The sequence below is a fragment of the Saccopteryx bilineata genome, chromosome X, assembly GCF_036850765.1.
Source record: "Saccopteryx bilineata isolate mSacBil1 chromosome X, mSacBil1_pri_phased_curated, whole genome shotgun sequence".
Lineage (NCBI taxonomy): Eukaryota > Metazoa > Chordata > Mammalia > Chiroptera > Emballonuridae > Saccopteryx > Saccopteryx bilineata.
In genome coordinates, this window is record NC_089502.1 from 23,092,292 (window position 1) to 23,116,883 (window position 24,592).

Here is a 24,592-nt window from a genome sequence, read left to right on the forward strand (position 1 = left end):
ACATAGTTCTGGAAGTCTTAGCCACACCAGTCAGACAAGAAGAAGAAATAAAAGGCATCCAAATTGGGAAAGAAAAAGTAAAATTATCATTATTTGCTGATGACATGATACTGTACATAGAAAACCCTAAAGTTTCAGTCAAAAAACTACTAGACCTAATAAATGGATTTGGCAAAGTGGCAGGATATAAAATTAATATTCAGATATCAGTGGTATTTTTATACACCAACAATAAAATGTCTGTAAGAGAAATTAAGAAAATGATCCCCTCACTGTTGCAACAACAACAACAAAAAATAAGTACCTAGAAGTACATTTAACCAATGAGGTAAAGGACTTGTACTCATAAAATTATAAAACATTGATAAAAGAAATTAAGGAAGATACAAAGTGAAAGCATATACCGTGTTCATGGATAGGAACAACAAACATCATTAAAATGTCTATATTACCCTAAGCATTCTATAAATTCCATGCAATTCCTATTAAAATACCAATGGCATACTTCAAAGGTATAAAAGAAATATTCCAAAAATGTATATAGAACCAAAGAACAACACAAATAGCCTCAGTAATCTTGAAAATGAAGAATAAAGTGGGAGGTATCACATTTGCTGATATTAAATTATACTACAACGCCATTGTACTCAAAACAGCTTGGTACTGTCATAAGAACAGTCATGTAGATCAATGTAACAGAACAGAAGACCCAGAAATAAACCCATGCCTTTATGGTCAGTTGATATTTGACAAAGGCGATAAGAGTATACAATGGAGTAAATACAGTCTCATTAACAATTGGTGTTGGGAAAATTGTAGTTACTTGAAAAAAAAATGAAACTAGACCACCAACTTACACCATTCACAAAAATAAACTCAAAATGGATAAAAGACTTAAATGTAAGTTGTGTAACCATAAACAAGTTGGAAGAAAATAGGTAGTAAACTCTCCGATCTCTCTCTCAGCAATATATTTGCTGATCTATTTCCATGGGCAAGGGAGATAAAGGACAGGATGAACAAATGCGATTATATGAAACTAAAAAAAAAGTTTTGCACAACAAAAGACACCTTGAACAAAATAAAAAGACAAACCACACAATGGGAGAACATATTCTCCAATATGTCTGATAAGGGGTTAATAACCAAAATTTTAAAAGAACTTCAGAAACTCAACACCAGGAAGGTAAACAGTCCAATTAAGAAATGGGCAAAAGAACTGAATAGATACCTCTTCCACAGAGGACATACAGATGGCCAATAGACACATGAAAAAAATTTCAGTCACTAATCATCAGTGAAATGCAAATTAAAACCACAATGAGATATCACCTCACTCCTGTAAGAATGGCGTTCATTAGCAAATCAGCACACAGTAAGTGCTGGCGAGGATATGGAGAAAAGGGAACCCTCCTGCACTGCTGGTGGGAATGCAGACTTGTGCACCACTGAGGAAAACAGTATGAGGTTTCCTCAAAAATAAAAAATGAAAAAAAAATGGACCTGCCTTTTGACCTAGCTATCCCATTTTTAGGAATATATCCTAAGAATACCAATTCACTGATTCAAAAGAAGATATACACCCCCATGTTTATTACAGCATTAACAATACCCAAGATCTGGAAACAGCCCAAGTGTCCATCAGTGGACGAGTAGATTGAAAAGCAGTGGTACATATACACAATGAAATACTATGCAGCTGTGAAGAAGAAGGAAATCTTGCCTTTTGCGACAGCATGGATGGACCTGCAGATTGTTAGGCTAAGTAAAATAAGCCAGGCAGAGAAAAAATATATCATATGATCTCATTTATATGTGGAATCTAATGAACAAAGTGAACTGAAGAATGGAATAGAGGCAGAGGCAGGGTCACAGGGATCAGAGGGACAGCTGTCAGAGTGAAGGGGGATGAGAGGATGGGATCAGAGAAGGTGAAGGGATTAGTGTAATTATATATACATAACAGAGAGACACAGATAACAGAACAGCAAATCCTAGAGGGAAGGGAAGAGGGAGTTATGGGGAGGGAACAAGGGGGGTATAAAAAGGGACACACGGGTGGTGGTTGAGGGAGTTATATTCAGTGGGACACTTAAATCCATGTAAACACAACAAATTAAAATTAATAATTATAAAAAACCTAATGCCCAATTTGATGATAATAGATGGGAACTTTGGGAGATTACTAGGTCATGAAGTTGAACCTTCATCAATGGGATTCATGCCATTCCAAAGGAGACCTTAGATTCATCACAGCCCTTTCCAGTGTATGAGGAAACTGAAAAATTGGCAGTCTGTAACCCCGAAGATATCCTTGACCAGAGCCCAACAATGCTGGCATTCTGAACTGGGACTTCCAGCCTCCAGAACCGAGAAAAACATATTTCTCTTGTTTATAAGCCACCCAGTTTATGGTATTTTGTCATAGCTTTTTGAATAGAGTAAAACAACCACTAATCTAAAGCCACTGAGCTCTAAATTCCCCATGTTGCTGATTGGTTTCTTTTGATATAGTGGCAACTCCTCATATAACTTTATCCCCAATTAACTTGTCCGAACCTGAATTTCTATGTAAGAGTTTTTAGTAAAAAGAATATATTTTTGACATGCTAAATATATATATATATATATATATATATATATATATATATATATATATATATATATATATATATATATCTGTTTGTATATATACTTAATTGCCTTGTTTTCTGGGAATGCAAAAGGCTGGACAAATATAATGTATCATTGCTGACTGTTTAGATCAGATCTAAACAGCTTAAAGTAGGAGAGACCAGAGTGACCCCCAAAGCAACTGATAAATGACTCTCCCATTGTATATATAGCCATATCTATACATCTACTACCTACCTACCTATAAAATTTCCTTTCTTATTTTATTCTTTTCCTTTCTACAATCTTTATTCTCTCTAGGTTCTTTTTATTATTATTATTCTCTCTCCTGCTTCTACTTTAGATATACACTACTCTTGGGAATTTCTCAGATCTTCTGATACTGTTCTTTGCTAAAATATTGATACTTACAAGGACTCAGAAGTCTGAAAGAAAATGGAAGATTTGGGAAATTGCACATGAGATTGAATGACCAGAGTTTAGCGGACATTGGGGATATTAACAGTAGTGAGCTGGATATTCCTGCAGAGGCCAGATCATGGAGGACCTTATAAAAGTAGTCCACCTTTATTTCAAAAATAGGAACAAACCCAAGGAAATCACAAGGAAAAATAACTAGAAATTCTATTGATTTGTAGAAGAACTACAAATTCTTAAGATTTCTATATATTTTCTTTAAGATCAGATCTCTGTGCAGTATAATATGGAGTTCTACCTGATTGTGCTTTTGTGTGAAAGAGGACAGCACACAACTGTGCTTGGGATATATATAAGGTCTACCGGAAAGTTCTGTCCGTTTTGGGAATAAAACAAAATATAAATTTTTCTTACCGTCAATAAAATTTATTAAATAATATAATTGCCATTATTAGTAATGATTTCTTGCCAGCGTGAGGGCAATTTGTATATCCCATTTTTGAAAAATGTTTTATCTTTTGATGCGAAAAATTGAACCACTGCTTGTTTGATATCTTCTTCATTTTTAAATTTTTTGCCCTTCAAAAAATTTTGTAAGGACAATAACAAGTGATAGTCAGAGGGTGCTAAGTCCAGGGAATATGGTGGATGTGACAGACATGCTTCTATAGCATTTCTTCCTTATTGACATTTGTAAAAATTACAGTGGCGTAAATGAACTTTATCAGTAGCCATGGGTACACTATCGCTTCACACATAAGACTGACGTGAATCAACTTTGTTTTAGTTAATTTGCTGTGACAGTATGTATACATTAAGTGATAAAAATAGAGAGGCACACATGCGCCAAATAAACATGTGCTTATGTGTCAAAACTTGTTGTGATAGAAATGGACAGAACTTTCCGGTAGACCATATATATATATATGAATTCCAGTGTTTCTCCCACACACAGTCAATATAGAAAACTGTTTATTGCCTTAGAAATAATCTGGTTAATGGAAAAAGAAATGTTTTAAAATTAAATCAAGTAAAAAGGACATTTTAAAAAATTATATACGGCCCTGGCTGGCTGGCTGAGCGATAGAGCATCAGCCAGCATGTGGAAGTCCCGGTTGGATTCCTGGTCAGGGCACATAGGAGAAGCGACTACCTCTCCACTTCTCCACTGCCCCTTTATCTTTCTCTCTCTCTCTCTTTCTCCTACTGCAGCCATGGCTCAAAATGGTTTGAGAAAGTTGGCCCCAAGTGCTGAGGATGGCTCCATGGCCTCACCTCAGGTGTTAAAATAGCTCAGTTGCTTGAGCAATGTAGTCGCCCCAGGTGTGCAGAGCATCACACCATAGGGGGCTTGCCAGGTGGATCTTAGTCGGGACATATGCAAGAGTCTGTCTGCCTCCTTGCTTCTCAATAATAATAATAAAAAAAAAAACAGAATAAGCTCGCAGGGAAAGGAAAGATAGAGGAATCAGAGGCCTAAAGACAAAGGGAACTGTCTTTATTGTTCTCTTTTTTTTTCTGGGGCCACCTGATATCTTATCTCTGCTTCTCTGGGCACATATGCTCCATTCTCAGTCTTCATTCTGGATGGACTTTCATTATGTGTTCTTCTGATATGCTATACCTACAAGTATGGCTCAAGATGGCCATGCATCTTGGTTTCACTAGCTGACTAGGTTTCTGTGTCTAAATTTCTGAGAGAAATAGTGATAAAGGTAGGGTGAGAGAGAGAGAGAGAGACAGAGAGATAGAGAGAGACAGAGAGAGACAGAGAGAGACAGAGAATGAGGAAGAAGAAGAAAGAATGAGAATATGACTGTCTCTCATGTTAGGTATCCAGTTCTGATCGAATAAACCTGTGGCTGCAAGCATTAGGGAATGAGGTTGATGGGGTCATAGATAAGGATGATGTTTTCAGGATATTGTGCTAAAAGATAATGATCAGTATATCTAATATGTTTATGTGGTTAAAATTCTTAATAACTTTTATGACTTTATAATATTCCATAGAATGAATGTCCTAAGATTCTTCCGTATTTGAATATGCTTTCTTTTAGCCAGCGAATGATTAAGATTGAGGATAATAGGTAGGAAGTTTTTAAGGGTGAAGACTGGAAGTGTCAAAGCAACTTTTGCTAATTCTTCATATTTCATTTGCCAGAACTCAGTCACATTACCAAAAATAATGGAAATGGAAACTTGGATGTGTAGTCAATTTGTGTGCTCAGGAAGAAAAGAGAAAATAGATGTTGGTCAGGAGTTGACAATCTGCCTCAGGCCACATCTTTGATTTTGAGGCTGATATTTCAAAGGACAGCCATGCCCTTTGCCTGTTTGTCCCTTAGAGAAATGTTATGCTGGATAGACTAGAGTACTGATTTGAGTGCCATTTCTTATTTTGTAGCATTATAAAACATTCTTGCCTTTAATGTACATATGCATAAAACTTTCAAAGAGATGAAAACTAATGTCAGGTAAATGTTCATAAACATCCTTCATAAATTACATTAGAATGGTAACCTAAATTGTTAACCTGAAAAGCTTAGTGAGAAACTCTTAGATTCCATTTTTATTGTACTACTTTGTAATTAATTCTAAGTATTCTTTCTTTAAAGTAAGATGTCCTTGCTAATATAGATTTTACTTCAAGAAAAACCAATGATACAGAAAGATATACCATGTGAACTATCTCATAAAATAAATGAGGAAAATGCATGTCTGTAGAAAATAAGGATGAATAAAAAGGCAATCAAGGCATTTAATACTCTACCCACTATCCACTCCTCTAAAATAAATAAATAAGCCAATCAAACAGTGAAACCAATTTTATAAAACCAGTAGATTGTTCTGTAGAGCAAAATTGGGAAGAGACTTTCAGCTCCTGTAAACAGAAATATAATTGAATTTCTTTACAAAATGAAATTTTTTAAAACCCTAGATAATTTAGTATATGGTTTAGTTTCAAATGTGTACTCATAAATTTACCCTAGGTCATCTGTTTATTTCCACTTAAAATGGTCCTTTTCAACCATGGCTGGCCACCTTAGTCAGTTAGAGCATTATCCTGGGACACCAAGGTTGCTGGTTTGATCCCTGGTCAGGGCACAGATGGAAAGAAACCAATGAATGCACAACTAAGTAGAAAAATGAATGAATGCTCCTCTCTCTCCCTCTCTTTCTCTCTCTTTTTCTCTCCCTCACTTTCTCTCTTTCCCTTCTTCTCTCTGACTCTCAAAACTCAATCTATAATAAATAAATAAATAGTTCCTGTTGGGAAATGAACTACTGAGAACTATGGCATGGCATTTCATAATTCTTTTATGGAGAAGATATATAAAATCATAAGAGAAATAAAAATCTCACCCACCCATAGCTTTCTAATTTTTTTTTCTAATTGAAAAGGATTAGAGGTTCTGCATCATATCTTAAACTCTAAATTACTATTAAGTAAAAAGAGAATGAAAAAAATGGTAAGTTTGCTTATTTAAGTAAATAATTTTGATATACTGGCCAGAGTCTTTTAATATAGGAACATTTTCATTAATGGAAAACATTAATTTGATATTTACCCTTTGACTGGTGTAGGGTTTTTTTAATATCAATTTTTAAATAACAGTTGTATGTACAGATCATGGATCTAACTTGTAGAAAAAGAATGAGAAGGTGAGCTGAAAGGATATTATTGTTGTTTATCTCAATTTATTTTGGGGTATACTAAAGCAACTTGGTCAAAACATTATAGAATATGTAGTATTTCCTTTCTCTAGCATCTATGTATCTATACCTACACTCCTAGCTCCAACTTGTCTTTGAATATCCTGTTACAGAAATGTTTGATTTATATAGAAAAATCTGATACACTACTGCATGAAAAATATTCTATTGTTCCAATATCTTACACAAGGAGACATGACAATTAACTCACATTTATGATAAGTATGTACCCTCTAATATAATTTCCTCATTTCTATAATTTTAATGCTTGAAAGAAATATTTTAAGAGTTAAAAACATGTTAAGTGGAACACTAAGCATATAAATTTTAAAAGATAAGATGCCAGATAGGCATGTTAATTAAGAAGGTTTTATTACCTTAATGAGTAACATTATGACTGATAACAGTGATATCATGAGTTTATATGTACACAGTGGTTGAATTAATGAGTTTTATAGTTCATGTATGGATTTAAAAGTATTTATTGAAACCTGGCCTCTGGTAGCACAGTGAATAAAGTGCTACCTGGGATGCTGAGGTCACCAGTTCAAAACCCTGGGCATGACTGGTCAAGGCACATATGGGAGTTAATGCTTCCTGCTTTCTTTCTCTCTCTCTCTCTCTCTCTCTCTCTCTCTCTCTCTATCTCTCTATCTCTCTCTCTCCCCTCCCTGAAATGAATAAATAAAATCTAAAAAAAAAGTATTTATTGAGTACTATTTGCTAAGCACCATTGTAGATGCTAGGTATACAGCAGTAAGTAAGACAAACATGTCTATTCTCACGTAGCATATGCTCCAGTAATCAACAAAACAGTAGATTTTCCACACTTTCACTTAACAGTTGTGTGACATTGGGAAATTTATTTTACCTTAAATACCTGATTTTTAGCCGCCTCAACTATGAAATGTGGATAATATCATCTCCCTGATAAGGTAGTTGTGAGGATTTAGTGAAAAGTAAACACAAAGTATTTCCGCATAGTTCCTGACTCTTAGTAGAAGTTCAGTACCTGGTCATTGCTATTGACATTATCATTACCAGTGATTATTTCTAATCATTAGTTTTTTTATTAGCAGTAATTTTCTCATTACCCAAATGTTTCAAAGAGATGAAATATGAATCAACTACAGTGTATTTTGATACTTTTCTTGCTTTTAAATTATTGGAAAACAAAATGAAAGAATATAATTGTCCTTTTACATTCGATAAACCAAGAGATAGTTGCTCATCAATGAAACACTTCACTGTAGAGTCTCCAAGTTTTATTCATTCTGCACAGTGAATCAGCAGCCTTTTAGAAGAAGCTAAGACATTGTACATATGCACTGAGTACCTTTGGAATATGAGACAAAATACTTAGAAATTAAAACCTGGACCAGTTCAAAACCCTGGGCAGTTTCTGCCCTCAAGGAGTATATATTCCAGGGGCAATTAAGAAGGTAGGGAATAAAAGCCACAAAATGATTTTAAAAGAACCCCCTCATAACTACTCTACTTGCAGAATCACAAGAATACCATTCTAGACCACAGAGTATTGCCACTTAAGAAGAGATTCTAAACTAAAGCTTAAGCCTAGAAAAATTAAGGTTGAGATAGGCATCCTGCAAATCTCTTTAAAAACTATTAAAATAGCAAGATCAAGGGGAAAATAAAATATTTCCTTGAAAAAAATGAAAATGAACATACAACAACTCAAAATTTATGGGACATAGAAAAAGCAGTTCATTGCATTTATATGCATATACTAAGATAATAAGTTATGTTGATATATGTAATATATATTATATATATAAATAATATATGTAAGATACTAAGGCATATGTTAAGAAGCAAAAAAAAAGCTAAAATAAAAAACTTAACCCTGCATCTAAAAGAACTAGAAAAAGAACAACCAAATAAAGCCCAGAGAAAGTAGAAGGAAATAATAAATATCAGAGCAGAAATAAATGAAATAGAAGCAAAAACTAATAATACAAAAAAATCAGTGAAAATATAAACAAGATTTACAACCCTCTAACCAGACTCATCAAGGAAAAAGAAAGAGAAATCAAATAAATTAAATTAGAAATGAAAGTGGAGAAGTAACAATTGACACTGCAAAAATAAAAAGGATTGTAATAAAATACTATGAAAATATATATGCCAAAAAATTGGACAACCTACGTGAAATAGATTAATTCTAAGAATCACAATCTTTCAAAACTCAATCCGGAAGACTCAGAAAACCTAAACAGACTGATACCAACAAATCAAATGGAAACAGTTATCAAAAAACTCCCAGCAAACAAAAGTCCTGGACTGGATGGCTTCACAAGCAAATTTTACCAAACATACAAAGAAGAACTAACACCTGTCTTTCTCAAGATATTTCAAAACATTTAAGAGGAGAGAAGGCTTCCAAGCTTCTTTTATGAGGCAAGCATTATCCAGATTCCAAAACCAGGTAAAGACACTACAAAGAAAGAAAACTATAGGCTAATATCCCTGATGAACATAGATACTAAAATTCTCAACAAGTATTAGCAAAAAAAATCAAGCAACACATTAAAATATTATGCATCATGATTAAATGAGATTCATTCCAGGGTGGTTAGACTGGTGTAACATTCGCAAATGAATGAATTTGATTCATCAGATAAACAAAAGAAAAGATAAAAATCACATGATTATATCAATAGATGCAGAGAAAGCATCTGATAAAATTCAGCACTCATTGATGATCAAAACTCTCAGCAAAGTGGAAAAACAAGGAACATATCTCAACATGATAAAGGCCATCTATGACAAACCCGCAGCCAATATCATACTCAATGTGCAAAAATTAAAAGCAATGTCCTTAAGATCAGGAACCAGGCAGGGGTGCCCCCTTTCACCACTCTTATTCAACATAGTTCTGGAAGTCCTAGCCACAGCAATAAGGCAAGAATAAAAGGCATCCAAATTGGAAAAAAGGAAGTAAAACTATCATTACTTGCTGATGTCATGATTCTGTACATAGAAAACCCTAAAGTCTCAGTCAAAAAAATACCACACTTGATAAATTAATTCAGCAAGGTGGAAGGGTATAAAATTAATATTCAGAATGCAGTGACACTTTTATACACCAAAAATAAACTGTCAGAAAGAGAATTTAAGGAAACAATCCCCCTCACTATTGCAACAAAAAATTAATAAAGTACCTAGAAGTAAATTTGACCAAGAAGGTAAAAAATTTGTACTTGGAAAAATTATAAGACATTGAAAAAAGAAATGGGCCCTGGCCGGTTGGCTCAGTGGTAGAGCGTCGGCCTGGGCTGCAGAAGTCCCGGGTTCGATTCTCGGCCAGGGCACACAGGAGAAGTGCCCATCTACTTCTCCACCACTCCCCCTCTCCTTCCTCTCTGTCTCTCTCTTCCCCTCCCACAGCTGAGGCTCCATTGGAGTAAAGATGGCCCGGGCGCTGAGGATGGCTCTGTGGCTTCTGCCTCAGGTGCTAAGATGGCTCTGGATGCAACAGAGCGATGCCCCAGAGGGGCAGAGCATCGCCCCCTGGTGGGCATGCCGGGTGGATCCCGGTTGGGCACATGCAGGAGTTTGTCTGACTGTCTCCCCATTTCCAGCTTCGGAAAAATGCAAAAAAAAAAACAATTAAAGAAAAAAGAAAAAAGAAATGAAGGAAGATACAAACAAGCAGGAGCATATACCGTGTTCATGGATAGGAAGAACAAACATTATTAAAATATCTATATTACCCAAAGCAATCTATAAATTCAATGTAATTCCTATTAAAAAACCAATGATATACTTCAAAGATATAGATGAAATATTCCAAAAATTTATATAGAACCAAAAGAAAACACGAAAAGCTTCAGCAATCGTGTAAATGAAGAATAAAGTAGAAGGTATCATACTTCCTGATACCAAGTTGTATTACAAGGCCATAGTAATCAAAACAGCTTGGTACTGGCATAAGAACAGACACACAGATCAATGGAACAGAACAGAGAACCCAGAGATATACCCATGCCTTTTTGGTCAACTGACATTTGATAAAGGAGATAAGAGCATACAATGGAGTAAAGACAGTTGCTTTAATCAGTGGTATTGGGAAAACTGAACAGGTACATACAAAAGAATGAAACTAGACCACCAACTTACACTGTTTACAAAAATAAACTCAAAATGGATAAAAGACTTAAATGTAAGTCATGAGATCATAAATATCTTGGAAGAAAACATAGGCAGTAAATTCTCTGATATCTCTTGTGGCAATATTTTTGCCAATTTATCTCCATGGGTAAGTGAAATAAAGGACAAGAGGACGAGATAAAGAAATGGGACTATATCAAACCAAAAAGCTTTTGCACAACAAAAGGCACCATGAGCAAAATAACAAGACAACCCACACAATGAAAGAACATATTCAACAATACAGCTGATAAGGGGTTAATAACCAAAATTTTTTAAAGAACTTCTAAAACTCAACACCAGGTAGTTAAACAATCCAATCAAAAAAATGGACAAAGAAACTGGATAGACAGTTCTCCAAAGAGGACACACAGATGGTCAATAGGCACATAAAAAATGTTCAATGTCACTAATCATCAGAGAAATGCAATTAAACCCACAAAGAAAAATCACCTAATGCTTGTCAGAATGGCGTTCATTAACAAATCAGCACACAATAAGTGCTGATGAAGGTATGGAGAAAAGATAACCCTCCTGAACTGTTGGTGAGAATGCAGACTTGTGCAGGCACTATGGAGAACAGTATGAGGTTTCCTCTAGAAATTATTTATGGAATTGCCTTTTTACCCAGCTATCCTACTTTAGGATATATCTTAAAAATATCAAATAACTGATTCAAACGAAGATATGCACTCTCATGTTTGTTGCAGCATTGTTTACAATAGCCAAGATCTGGAAACAGCCCATGTGTCCATCAGTAGAAGAGTGAATTAAAAAGCAATGGTATATATACAGTGGAATATTATGTGGTCATGAAAAAGAAGGAAATCTTACCTTTTGTGATGGTGTGGATGGATTTAGAAATTGTTATGCTAAGTGAAATAAGCCAAGCAGCAAAAAGAAAATATTGTATGATCTCACTTATATGTGAAATATAATGAACAAAGTGAACTGAGGAACAGAACAGAGACAGAGGCAGGGTCACAGGGAGCAAAGGGACAGCTGTCAGAGGGAAGGAGGATGAGGGGATGGGATCAGAAAAGGTGAAGGGATTAGTGAAATTATATATACATAACACAGAGATACAGATAACAGGACACAAAATCCCAGAGGGAAGGGGGGAGGAAGTTAGGGATCTAAGAGGATATAATGGGGGACATGGGGTGGGGGATGAGGGTTTTGAATGGGAAAATGGAATCTATGTTAACATAGTAAATTAAATTTAGTAAAAAAAATTAAATAAAAGAAAAAAAGAATAAGGCAAGAATGCTTACTACTTTCATTACTATTTAGTAGCACCATATTTCCCCATGTACAAGATGTTCCTGTGTATAAGAGCATCTTGTTAATTTGGGGGCTCAAATTGTGAAAAAAAATTACATAAAGTTATTGAACTCAGGTTTTATTCATCATAAAATTCATACAACTCCTCATCCTTGTCAAAACTCCCACCCATTAGCTTGTCCTCATCTGTGTGTGATGAGGAATCACTGTCTTCATCTATTGCCTCGTCCTCAGTTCCATCTATGGCATTTGAAATGCCACACTTCTTAAATGACTTGACAACCACTGTATAAGACATATGTAGTTTTTAGACCCCAAATTTTTCAAAAAAAAATAGCATCTTATACATGAGGAAATATGGTATATTGAAAGTATGGGCCAATTCAATTTTTTAAAAAGTCATTAGTATAAATAAATAAAAATAAATAAAAAATAAAAATAAAAAAAGTCATTAGTAGCATAACAATTAGAAAAGAAGGTATAGAACTATTTCTATTGACAGGTGATATAATCATATACCTAATAGATATATTAGATGATTCCCAGGAAATTTAAACAATAAAGTAAGTTTTGAAAGACAGTAAAATATTAATATATAAAATCAGTGTTTATGCAAATAATAGACAGTTAGAAGATAATGAAAAAGAAAACCCTATTTACAATAGCAACAAATAAGATACAATTCCTATGTGTAAATATTACAAGATATGTGACAAAAACTATATGAGGCAAACTTTTTGCACATACCTGGACATAGTCATGAAGAAATGGAATGATAACTTTCATTTATAGGTGTCAATTCTCCTTAAGTTAACTCAGAAATTTGGCACAATCCTAAAACAAATAGCATAATTTTATTCCTTAAACAAATTTACTATAAATGTTTTATTGCAAAAAACTGACTAGACCACATATGAATATCAGGAAGGAAAACAGCAATGAATGGAAAACTGTCCTTCCATGTATTAAAACACATTATAAAGCTTCTTTATTTAAAACACTATGGTGTGTATGTACATCTTTGCAAATAAGTGTTCTCAAGTTTTTGCTGTTTTCTTTTCTTGGTAGATACCCAGAAGAGGGGTTTCTGGGTTATGTGATAACTTTATTTTTAATTTTCTGAGGAACTTCCATACTGGTATCCATAGTGGATCTACCAATGTATACACCCCTATGTTCATTGCAACATTATTCATGGTAGCTAAGACAAGGGAACAACTCAGTGTCCCTCTATAGGTAATTGGATAAAAAAGATGTGGTACATATATACAATGGAATACTAGTCAGCCTTAAGAAATAATGGCATATTGCCATTTACAACAACATGGATGGACCTTGAGAACATTATACTGAGTGAAATAAGTAAATTAGAAAAAGATAAAAACTATACGATTTCACACACAGGTAGAATATAAAAACAAAACTCATGGACATAGATAAAAATGAAGTGGTTCCCAGGGGAAGGGGATGGGAGGAGGGGAGGAAAGGGAGACAAATATATGGTGATTGAAAATGATTTGACTTTGGGTGATGGGCACACGACACAATTAACATTTCAAGTGCTATAGAAATGTTTACCTGAAACTTATGTATTCTTATTGATCTATGTCACCCTACTTAATTTAATTTCTAAATAAAAAAGTTATAAACCTGCCCCCCAAAAAAACTTAAAATTTATGAATGATGTAGAGCAAGTATAAACTCTTCATTAACAGTTAGTATGTGAGGTTTGGAGAAGATGTTTGACTAGGGTGGCTTAAAATTTGGAAGAAATAACTCTGGGACAAATAAAATCAGTTTTTTTACTGTACAGCTTTTAGTAGAGAAATACAATTTGTTACTCCAGAAGGCTGTCTAAGCTGATAATAACATTTAAATTGAAGATGAGAGTATCAAGAATGGGCTATTAAGGGAAGACGAGAAATGTTGAAGTTAGTATTGTTGTCAGACACCATACTTTTCCACAAACCAACACTAGGTATTCTTGTCATAGAAGAAAATGACACTGACCCAGCTTGGCATATTCTGTTATTTTCTTGTGTTTTTAGAGGCAGAAGAATATATACCTCTGAATAGACATTTCTTCAAAGAAGATAGAAAAACAGCCCTCAAATAAATGATGATCAATCCAGAGAAATGCAAGTCAATTCACAATGAAATGCCCCCTCATACCCACTAGGATGGCTGCTATCACACAAATAGGAAGTAAGAATAAGAATATAGAGAAATTGGAACCCTTGAGCACCATTGATGGAATAGTAACATGGTACAACCATATGGAATACAGGAGGGAACTTTCTCAAAAAAATTAAGAACAGAGATTCGTATGAACCAGCAATCCCACTTCTGGATACACACACACACACACACACACACACACACACACACACGTATATGAATTTAAAGCAGGATCTCAAAGAGGTGTTTGCACACCCATATTCACAGCAGCATTATTTACCATAGCCAAGAAGTTGAATCAATCTCAGTGCCCTTCAAATGAATGGATAAACAAAAATGTGATCTATAGAAAATGGAATATTATTCAGCCTGAGAGAAATAAAATCCTGTCACATGCTACATGTGGAGTAACTTTGCAGGGGTCCCCAAACTTTTTTACACAGGGGGCCAGTTCACTGTCCCTCAGACCATTGGAGGGCTCCCACATACAGTGCTCCTCTCACTGACCACCAATGAGAGAGTTGCCCCTTCTGGAAGTGCCGCGGGAGCTGGATAAATGGCCTTAGGGGGCTAAATTGCGGCCCGCAGGCCGTAGTTTGGGGACGCCTGCTAGGGCATTGTGTTAAGTGAAAAAAAAACTAGTCACAAAAGGAAGACAAATATTATATGATTTCACTTACATGAGGTATCTAACTAAAGTTGTCGAATTTGTAGAAACAGAGATTGGTGGTTAACAGGAACTGTGGGAAAGGGAAACAGAGAAACTCTTGTTTAATGAGTGTAGAGTTTCATATTTGCAAGATGAAAATTTCCTGGAAATCTGTTTCACAACAGTGTAAATATACTTAACACTACTGAACTGTATATTTCAAAATGTTTGGAATGGTAAATTGTATGTTTTGTGTGGGGTTTTTTAATCACAATAAAATGCATTTAATGTATTTTTTAAAAGAATACTTAAATAGCTAGGTTTCACTATCCTGTCTGAATGTGATTTGGTCCTAATAATTGACTCAAGACCTTTTGATGCAATTTTCTTTTTTATTTTTTTAAAACCAACCTCAGGCCCTGGCCGGTTGGCTCAGCGGTAGAGCGTCGGCCTGGCGTGCGGGAGACCGGGGTTCAATTCCTGGCCAGGGCACATAGGAGAAGCGCCCATTTGCTTCTCCACCCACCCTCCTTCCTCTCTGTTTCTCTCTTCCCCTCCCGCAGCCAAGGCTCCATTGGAGCAAAGATGGCCTGGGCGCTGGGGATGGCTCCTTGGCCTCTGCCCCAGGTGCTAGAGTGGCTCTGGTCGCGGCAGAGTGACACCCCGGAGGGGCAGAGCATCGCCCCCTGGTGGGCAGAGCCTCGCCCCTGGTGGGCGTGCCGGGTGGATCCCGGTCGGGTGCATGCGGGGGTCTGTCTGACTGTCTCTCCCCATTTCCAGCTTCAGAAAAATAAAAATAAAAAAATAATAATAATAAACCAACCTCAGCTTTTAACTGGAAGTAAGCTAAATTCCTTCTAGGTAAAAAAAATGAATTAGATGCTTATGGCTAAGGGAATACAGGTTTAGCTATTCATCTCATAAGTATGTTTATAAAATGTAAAAGAAAAAAATCATTGGTTATTTATGCATCTGTTATTCCAAAGTTGTAGATTTCTGTTTCTTATAGAATTTTAAGTGCCACATTATATCACATTATTTAGTGCTAACAAATACCTCAGAATTATGTAGTGTGAGGGGTTTAAAAAGAGTGAGTACATTTTCCCTTTTATATAGATGATTTTAAAATCCTTACAGGAACATTTGTTATATTCCCATTTACCACCACTGGGTCTCATCAGTCTTGAAGATTTTTTTAAATTTTTTATATGCCCATTTCCTTTGGCATATCTTGCTTTTCTTTTTTAAATTTGAACTTGAATATTAAAACAGATGCAAAGGAGAGTACTACTTACACATAAACTCTTGAACTGTATTTTTATCATTTGCTCGGCTGGAAAAAACCCAATCATATGAAATTGATAGCAACATTTTAGTGTATCCTCAGGTCCCCAGGGAAAAGTCATGTGCTTAGACAGATGATCTGAGTTTATGAGCACATAGCTGAAGTCTAACACTGTACATTTGTCTTTATGCGGCTACTTTTTGCAGGGACTGGGAAAACACATTTAAGCAGTAGCTCTACTTTCCAACAATGGACCACAGAGCCTATGACAATACAGAGCATTTACATTGCTGTTTTACATGATGCATATTAAAGCAGAGATCTCTTTCAGAGTAGAATCTTAATGTAAGCTTGTTCATAAAAAAAACAGGAATCTTAGTATATGAACTCATTTCATTATCTCCCCTCACTAAGGAGTGTGATCTGGATTCCATTCCAAAAGGAATTAGTTTAAATGTTGCTCTGCTGCAACTGTTGAATTTATTCATTATACTGTAAAATTTTACTTATGAAACTGCATTTGGAAATCCTTTGGTGTATAACACGATGAAATTACAGTGCTCGGGGATATTGATTATTGCTTGTAATTGCCATCATAATAGCTGACGATGCGGTCTTTCTTTGTCTTTCTTCTATCAATGCTACGCCAATCCAAATCAATATCCAACATATTGGGCCACTTACAATGTCTCAAAATCCAATTTTTTTTCTTCATAAATATGCAAAGGATCGAAGATTTTATCTTCAAACATTGAATAAAAGAGCTTCATACTGCTGAGTTTCTCTTTTATCCTGTAGGAACATATCAGAGTGTTGCTGTATAAGATCTTTTATACGTGACATTTGTCACCTCCATCGTAACTACAGGGCAGGGGTGGGGAGATAGGGAAGCTACTCCACTATGCTGCTATAAAGTGCTACACTTTTTGCACACTAGTCAATTAGATGGCCAAAGGAGAAAACATAGACTGGGAGAGCTAAGCAGACATTAAAGAAGAAATCCACTTCCTTATGACATGGAGGAGATTATGGCATTTCAGAGTTTATAAAGGAAGTGCATTGAAATGGGAGGAGCATAATGCTATGCCCTTTTTCAATAAAATATATGTATTCTTATATCTACTATTTTATGTTTGTCCATTCTGGGGACAAATCTGGGTGCCTTTAGAAGCAACAATGACCCTTTAGGTTCTTAATAATTAAGAGGTGGTGTCTTTGTAATGCTTCCCCGTGCATCCAACATAGTAAAGATGGTCTCTAAAAGTTACTATAAGAACATGTAATGGAAAAGAACAGATGTGTATCCTGTAGTACTGCTGGAATCAATTGTATCTATTTAGCCTGGTTCAATTAACCCAGGAGATTAGAGCCCAGTGTTAATGAAGTGAAGACTGTGATTGGCAAGTAGCAGGGGACAATGGAAACACTAATTTGGAAGCTCTTAATCCTAAATTTATTCAATTCTTTAAACTACCTATGTTACTTTTAGGTAATCTACTTTTATGCTCTGGTCCTCAGTTTCCTTAACTGAAAAATTATGTGTTTGGCTACTAGGTGATTTCTGAGATCTTTTCCAATTCTAATTTTATAACCATAATTCTCACAATTTCATCATTGATCCCAAAGGACAAGGTAAAAACATGACTCAATCCAGTATCACCCACACACCAAAATCAGTACCAAACATGCTTCTTCTGTGCCTTAACAAGCCTGGATTCATATCTTAGTGTTCACTAATTACATAACCCTAATATAAGCTACTGTAGTGCAGTGGGTAAGAACATGGCTCTGTAGGCAAACTGGGTTTGAAACTCAGCTTAACCATTTACTTAACCATTTACTAACAAGTTAATTAACGTCTTAGTGCATCAGTTTTCTCATCTGTCTGACAGTATTTAGGTATAGGCAGTCCTCGGGTCACGAGTGAGATAAGTTCTGTAGGTTTGTTCTTAAGTTGAATTTGTAGGTAAGTTGGAACAGGTTTATTTACCTATTAAATGCAATGTAGATATTTGTCTTAACTTAGTATTTATTTTCACCTTTCCTTCATATGAATACTTAAACATTTTCAAATATACCCTAATACCATCTTGGATGATGCAGAAGATGATGGACTTTCTGGAGAAGCTGGGACTGGTGATAGAGAATAAGAGTTTGATTCTGCTGCTAGAGTCAGTTTCTTGAAGTAGGCATCAAGGGAGGTTTGTAGAGCTCTTCTTTTACTATCGCAAATGGTATGGTAGCATCTCAGGTCTTCAATAACTGTACAGGAAACTTTGGTGAAACTCTCTAATCAACATCTTGTTTTCTCTAACTTTGCCATTCCTTCTTTAATGAGATAAAAAGCATCCACTAACTCTTTTATAGAAAATGTTTTTGGTTCTGGAGTTTCTAGGTCCCTTTTTCTCTCCTAAATGCTATTGTCTGCTGTTCTAGTTCTATAAGGTCTTCATTGGTTAAGTCTTTGCCATGGGAGTTGAGTAACTGTATAATATTATTTTCACTGATAATCCATCTGCAGTTGATTATCAATAGCCTTTATGGTGCTCCCTTCGTAAGTATGAGTTGAACATAAGTCAGATATTAGTAACTTGGGGATTTACTCTACTAAGATTGTTGTGAAGATTACATGACATAATACCTTGTGAAGTAATTAAAACAATGCCTGGCACAAATAAGCATTTAATAAATGTTACCTCTTATTATCATTATTATGATAATTATAATCAACTCTACTACTAAACCTCTTTTGGTCTCTGTTTCATCATCTCTAAGATGAGAATAATAGTATCAACCTCACAGATACATGAGGATCAAAGTAATGCATATGAAGTACTTACTTTGGTGCCTGCACTTTGTAGATGCTCGATAAATCATGTTCACATAAATAGAACCAAGTTTGTGTGTGGTTGGTGTTAGCTAGTGCAATTTTTTCACATATCCCACCTCTTATTACCAAAGGTAACACAAACTATTATTTATTATTAAGATTTTTTTCTTGAGAATATTCTTTTACAACACAATTTGTATTGGTTATATAGCATTCTACTATGTATTTATAAAATAATTTACCTAACTGCATAACTATTATTGAGCATTTGGATGTTTATTTTTTCTATTATAAATATCATTCCAATGAATGACTTCTTATGGACCTTGTCATACACATCATTTCCTAAGTGTAAATTCATATAGACATAATTATTGGGCCAAAGAACATGAGTACTTAGAGTCTTTTGATACATAATGCTAAATTACTCTCAGAAAGGCTTGTGACTCTGCACTTCCCTTGGCAACCCAACTCTTTAAATAACATTTACCCTCATGATACTAAAGCAAAATTCTCTAATGTGGATATTTTTTCATTAACTGGTATGTAGAGAGTTCCTTTTTCCTTTAAATACATATGCTTTTATTCTTTAAATGTGGAAGCTAAGAGTGTCTTTAAACAATCTTGGTGAGTTTTGCTTTGGGGCATGTATCACATGTACAAGGTGACGTTGGCCCTTTGTTTAGTGGGGGAATTTTATGTTGTAGTGCTTCAAAATGCAGCACTGGAGTGGGCTTTGTTTAGCAGTGCATTTTACTGCCCCAAGCCATACAGTAGAGTGATTAAGATTAAGGACTTTGGTCCTGGCCAGGTAGCTCAGTTGGTTAGAGCATCATCTCGATGCACCAATGTTGCTGGTTTGATCCTGGTCAGAGCACATGCAAGAATTGACCAATAAATGTATGGATAGGTGAAACAGTAGGTTGATGTCTCTCTCTCAAATCAATAAATAAAAAATACATAAAAAGATTAAGGACTTTGAAATCAGAATGAGCTAGGTTCGTATTCTGACTATGCCATTCACTTGTTTAGGGGAGTTATTTAATCTCTTTGTCCTTCATTTCCTTAAATGTACAATTAGGATAATGCAGCCTGTTTCAAATGGATGAAGACTGAGCTAATGAGTCTTTAGCACAGTTTATGACACTTAGCACTTAAAAAGTGTAAAGTATATGTCCCCCCAAAACATGCTTTCTCTTATTTGTTTTTGACAAATGTTTCCATGTAAATAAATCACCACTATTTATGAAATATCCATGTTAGAATAGGCATGAACAGTCAATATTTTATCATGTAGTAACTCAGACATGACAGTGCCATGAATTTATAGCAGAGGCAAAACTAGTGCATGGTAGAAAAAAGAGCAAAATAGCGGTTACCTCTGGGAGTGAGACTAGGGACTTACTTAGAAAGGCAGGGGGAAATGTCCTGGTTAATGAGGATATTTGTTCTCTAAATTGATATGGGTTTGGGTTGCACAGGTTATTGTATTTGTCAAATCTCAGCAAATATACATTGAAAATGTATGCATTTTATTGTTTATAATTTTAATTGAAATATAATTACATATAACATTGTGTGAGTTTAAGATGTACAACACACTGATTTGATACATTTATATATTGCAATGTGATTTCCATTGTAGTGATAAGCAGTACCTCTGTTATTTCACATAATTATCATTTCTTTTTTTTGTGATGAGAATAGGTAAGATCTAGTCTCTTAACAATTTTGATGTTTATTACATAGTGCCATTGTCTATAATCACTAAAATGTACATTAGATCTCCAGGACTTACTCATCTACTGGCTGCAAGTTTGTATCCTTAAATGTCTCTCTTATTCACTGACCCTTCAGCCCCAGTAACCAAGTTTTTATAAGTTCATAGTTGGGCCTGTTTTTACAAGTTCGTGGTTGGACCTTAAGGATATTATGCTATGTGATATAAGTTAGAAAGACAAATACTGATGATATATCACTTATATGTGGAATCTAAAAAAGCCAAACTCATATCTATAAATTCTACATTAAAAATATTAAACTCTAGATAATAATATGCAAGTTCCACTATGTGAAAGGAAGTGTACTTATGTATGCAACTTACTTTGAAATGCTTAGAACCCAAGATGGACTGATGAATGAAGACAAGAATAGAGACATGAATATATATGTGATAAAATGAGTATAGTCAAATGTTAAATTTAGAATCTAGTTTGTGAGTGCATGTTTGTTTATTATAAAATATTTTCTATTTGTCTGTATGCTTGACAATTTTCATAATAAAATATTGGATGAAATATATCTGTGAAAGCTAGTCTCTAAATAAAATATTCATTTCTAGGCCATTCAAATTACCAAACGCCTAATAATGTTTCTTCTCTTTTTGGACCAATTTTCAAGTACCATAGTTAATGAAAGGGAGCAGTATAGAAAATAACATCACCCTGGCTGGGTTGCTCAGTTTGTTAGAGCATCATTTGATAAGCCAAAGTTGCAGATTCGATTCCTGGCTAAGGCACATGCAAGAATCAACCAATAAGTGCATAATAAGTGAAACAAGTTGATGAGTTTTCCCCCTCTGTTTCTTCCTCTCTCCCTTTAAAATCAATAAATTAAAAAAATAAGTAGAAAAAAGAGAAGAGCATCTTAAGTTAACACTCAGAGTATGAGAAATTCACTAGCCAGAAAGGCAGGAAACAGAGAACCTGTTTCTTCCTCTTAAAAGTCTAAATGATAAAACTAGAGAGAGAAACCAAGGGCAATTTGGAGTTAAATCTTCGTTATATGAAAATTTTGTTGAGCCCTTCCCAGTTCCCCTCAACTTTGTTAAAACCTGATTGTTTGAAATTGGTGGAGATGTTTTTGTGTAGCAACTACATTGGTAAAAACCCAAATGTGTGTTTTCTTTTCGCAGACATTTCCTGTTCAAGCATGGATCTGGTTCCTCCGCTATCTTCAGTGCAGCCAGTCAAAACTACCCTCTGACGTCCAATACCGTGTACTCGCCTCCTCCCAGGCCGCTTCCTCGAAGCACCTTCTCCAGACCTGCCTTTACCTTTAACAAACCTTACAGGTGCTGCAATTGGAAGTGCACGGCCTTGAGTGCCACTGCAATCACTGTGACTTTGGCCTTGTTGCTAGCCTATGTGATCGGTAAGCCCTTTTCTTCATGCCTCACTTTTCTTCTTAAAGTCTTGTTTTGCTTGGTGGTAAGGGATGGGGTTTCCTCTCAACTCTGATTCCTACAAATTGAACCAAAGTTTAGTATTATAAATAATAAATAGATTTCTAATTATTATTTTTTTTGAACTTTCAGACCTTAAATACTGCTAAGGAGAGTGTGGAATGCTCTGTGAGAAGAAATATTTATACTACTAACACAATCTTATTGATTGTAATTACTGTAGTTAACCATTTTCCCTTCAAATAAAAGGTTGTTATGGTTTTCTCATTAGAATTCATAAGTAACAATCTACAATAGCTTCTTAAATTATAATTAAATAATAATAGTGCTGATGAATTTTTAGTTAGCAATTTCATTAAAGTAGTAGTTATTTTGAAGCTATCAGAAAATCCAGTACATAATTTCTTTCCAAGAATTCAGAGTTTTACACCGAGACTTTAAAAATGTATTCTTATTTCTACAAGGTAAATGGCTGCAAAACTGTGGTTACTGTATTACGGAAAGTAAAGAAGAAAACAGTCGTGATGTACTCTTTTTACTTTTAAGAAAAATATTGTTGTTCTTCAGTCACCCTGATTAAAATCACCCTCACTTGATAGCAAATAGTATTGATTTTTCTTGATGGCATTTTATTTTGACTGAACATTAATTTATTTGCTCCAGTAGTTATGCAGTCTAAAATGTAAATTAACTTAAGAAACATATATTTTGTGGAAGAACTATTGCTAGAATGGATAGAATATTATGGTTAGAAAAAAAATTCTATCCAGATATGTCACTAATAAATTATTTTCAAGTTTAACCGAATTTTCTAATTAAAGCAGAATTACCCTCAAAGATACAATGAATATCATTCTGAGAGGTATAATAAAAGGGATTTAGATTTTCTTATAATTATAAATATTAAACTAAGTTTTACTGATTCTGATTTATTCAAAATGTGGGCAACAAAATAGTTCATAATCACTTTTTAAAAGAGTCACAGAACAGGGAATGTTAAGTAAACAAACAGATATATTTTGTTGGAAAGGCACTGATAATGTCAACAATAGAGGATCATAGCTTATATTGATGTTCACAAGTAGGTCTTTTATGTTTTTATCATGCCATCTGAATTAATTTGAACAATGCTTCAATTAAATGTGGATAATATTACCCTATCATATAAAAATGTGTCTTTTATCTCAAACATTTTAGAATAACTCAACATGTGTTTTTATTTAGTTTGTAATAACCTGTAATGACAAATAATGCTAAGAGAATGGAGGTGGGGAATGAGAAAGTGCTGTAATACCAACATGATTTTAATATGGAATTATTCAATACAAGGAGTAATTTGAAAAGTTCAAATACATTAAAAGCCTTTTTAAATGTTCTCATTTAATTATGAGACAAAATCTTATCTTATGGGTTATCTTTTATTAACTTTTACTGTATATAGAGAGATAATGTTTGAGACCTAAGACTTAACCCCAAGTATAAACAAATATTAAGCTCTTTATTAATAGCTTTATACTGAATTCAAACTTATGTTTCTACATCATTTATTATAATGGCCACTCTTGGATCAAAAATTATATTACAGCCTGACCAGGCAGTAGCACAGTGGATAAAACATCAGACTGGGATGCAGAGGACCCACATTCCAACCCTAAGGTCACCAGCTTGAGTGTGAGCTCATTTAGCTGGATCGCGAGCTCACCAGCCTTAGTGCAGGGTTGCTGGCTTGAGCCCAAAGGTTGCTGACTTGAAGCCCAAGGTCACTGGCTGGCTTGAGCAAGGTGTCACCACTCACTCTGCTGGAGCCCTTGGGTCAAGGCACATATGAGAAAGCAGTCAATGAACAACTAAGATGCCACAATGAAAAACTGATGTTTCTCATCTCTCTCCCTTCCTGTCTGTTTGTCCCTATCTGTCCCTCTCTCTGTCTCTCTCTCTCTGTCTCTGTCACACACAAAAAAAAATTATATTATATACTGTGAAACTTGATTAAGTAGATTATATATTTATTCATTTTATTACCTTGCCTTTTTTATAAAGTAAACAATGGCATATAAATTTATCATGACAGTAAAGCAATATAGTGCAATAGTTATGATGTCAATTTTTCAGACCTCTGCCACTTATTAGGCATGCTTACCTTGAGCAAGTTATTTAAATTTTTAAGACCTCAATTTCCATAACTGTAAAATGAACTTACAACAATGCCCATAATATAGGGTTTTTATAGGAATTAACAAATTACTA

The 24,592-nt window shown here is 34.8% G+C and overlaps 1 protein-coding gene and 1 non-coding gene across 3 annotated transcripts in view; both read left to right on the forward strand.

The window, feature by feature from the left end:
• Nucleotides 1–24,592, forward strand: part of TENM1 (teneurin transmembrane protein 1) — a 1,131,584-nt gene that overhangs the window by 632,974 nt on the left and 474,018 nt on the right. For both annotated transcript variants that reach the window (XM_066248720.1, XM_066248721.1), the window contains one exon: nucleotides 22,076–22,314. In XM_066248720.1, coding sequence (XP_066104817.1) covers nucleotides 22,076–22,314 — 239 coding nt within the window. The remainder of the gene's footprint in view (nucleotides 1–22,075; nucleotides 22,315–24,592) is intronic.
• TRNAP-GGG (transfer RNA proline (anticodon GGG)) lies at nucleotides 10,022–10,097 on the forward strand. The gene has a single exon. It is a non-coding gene; the product is annotated as a tRNA-Pro (tRNA).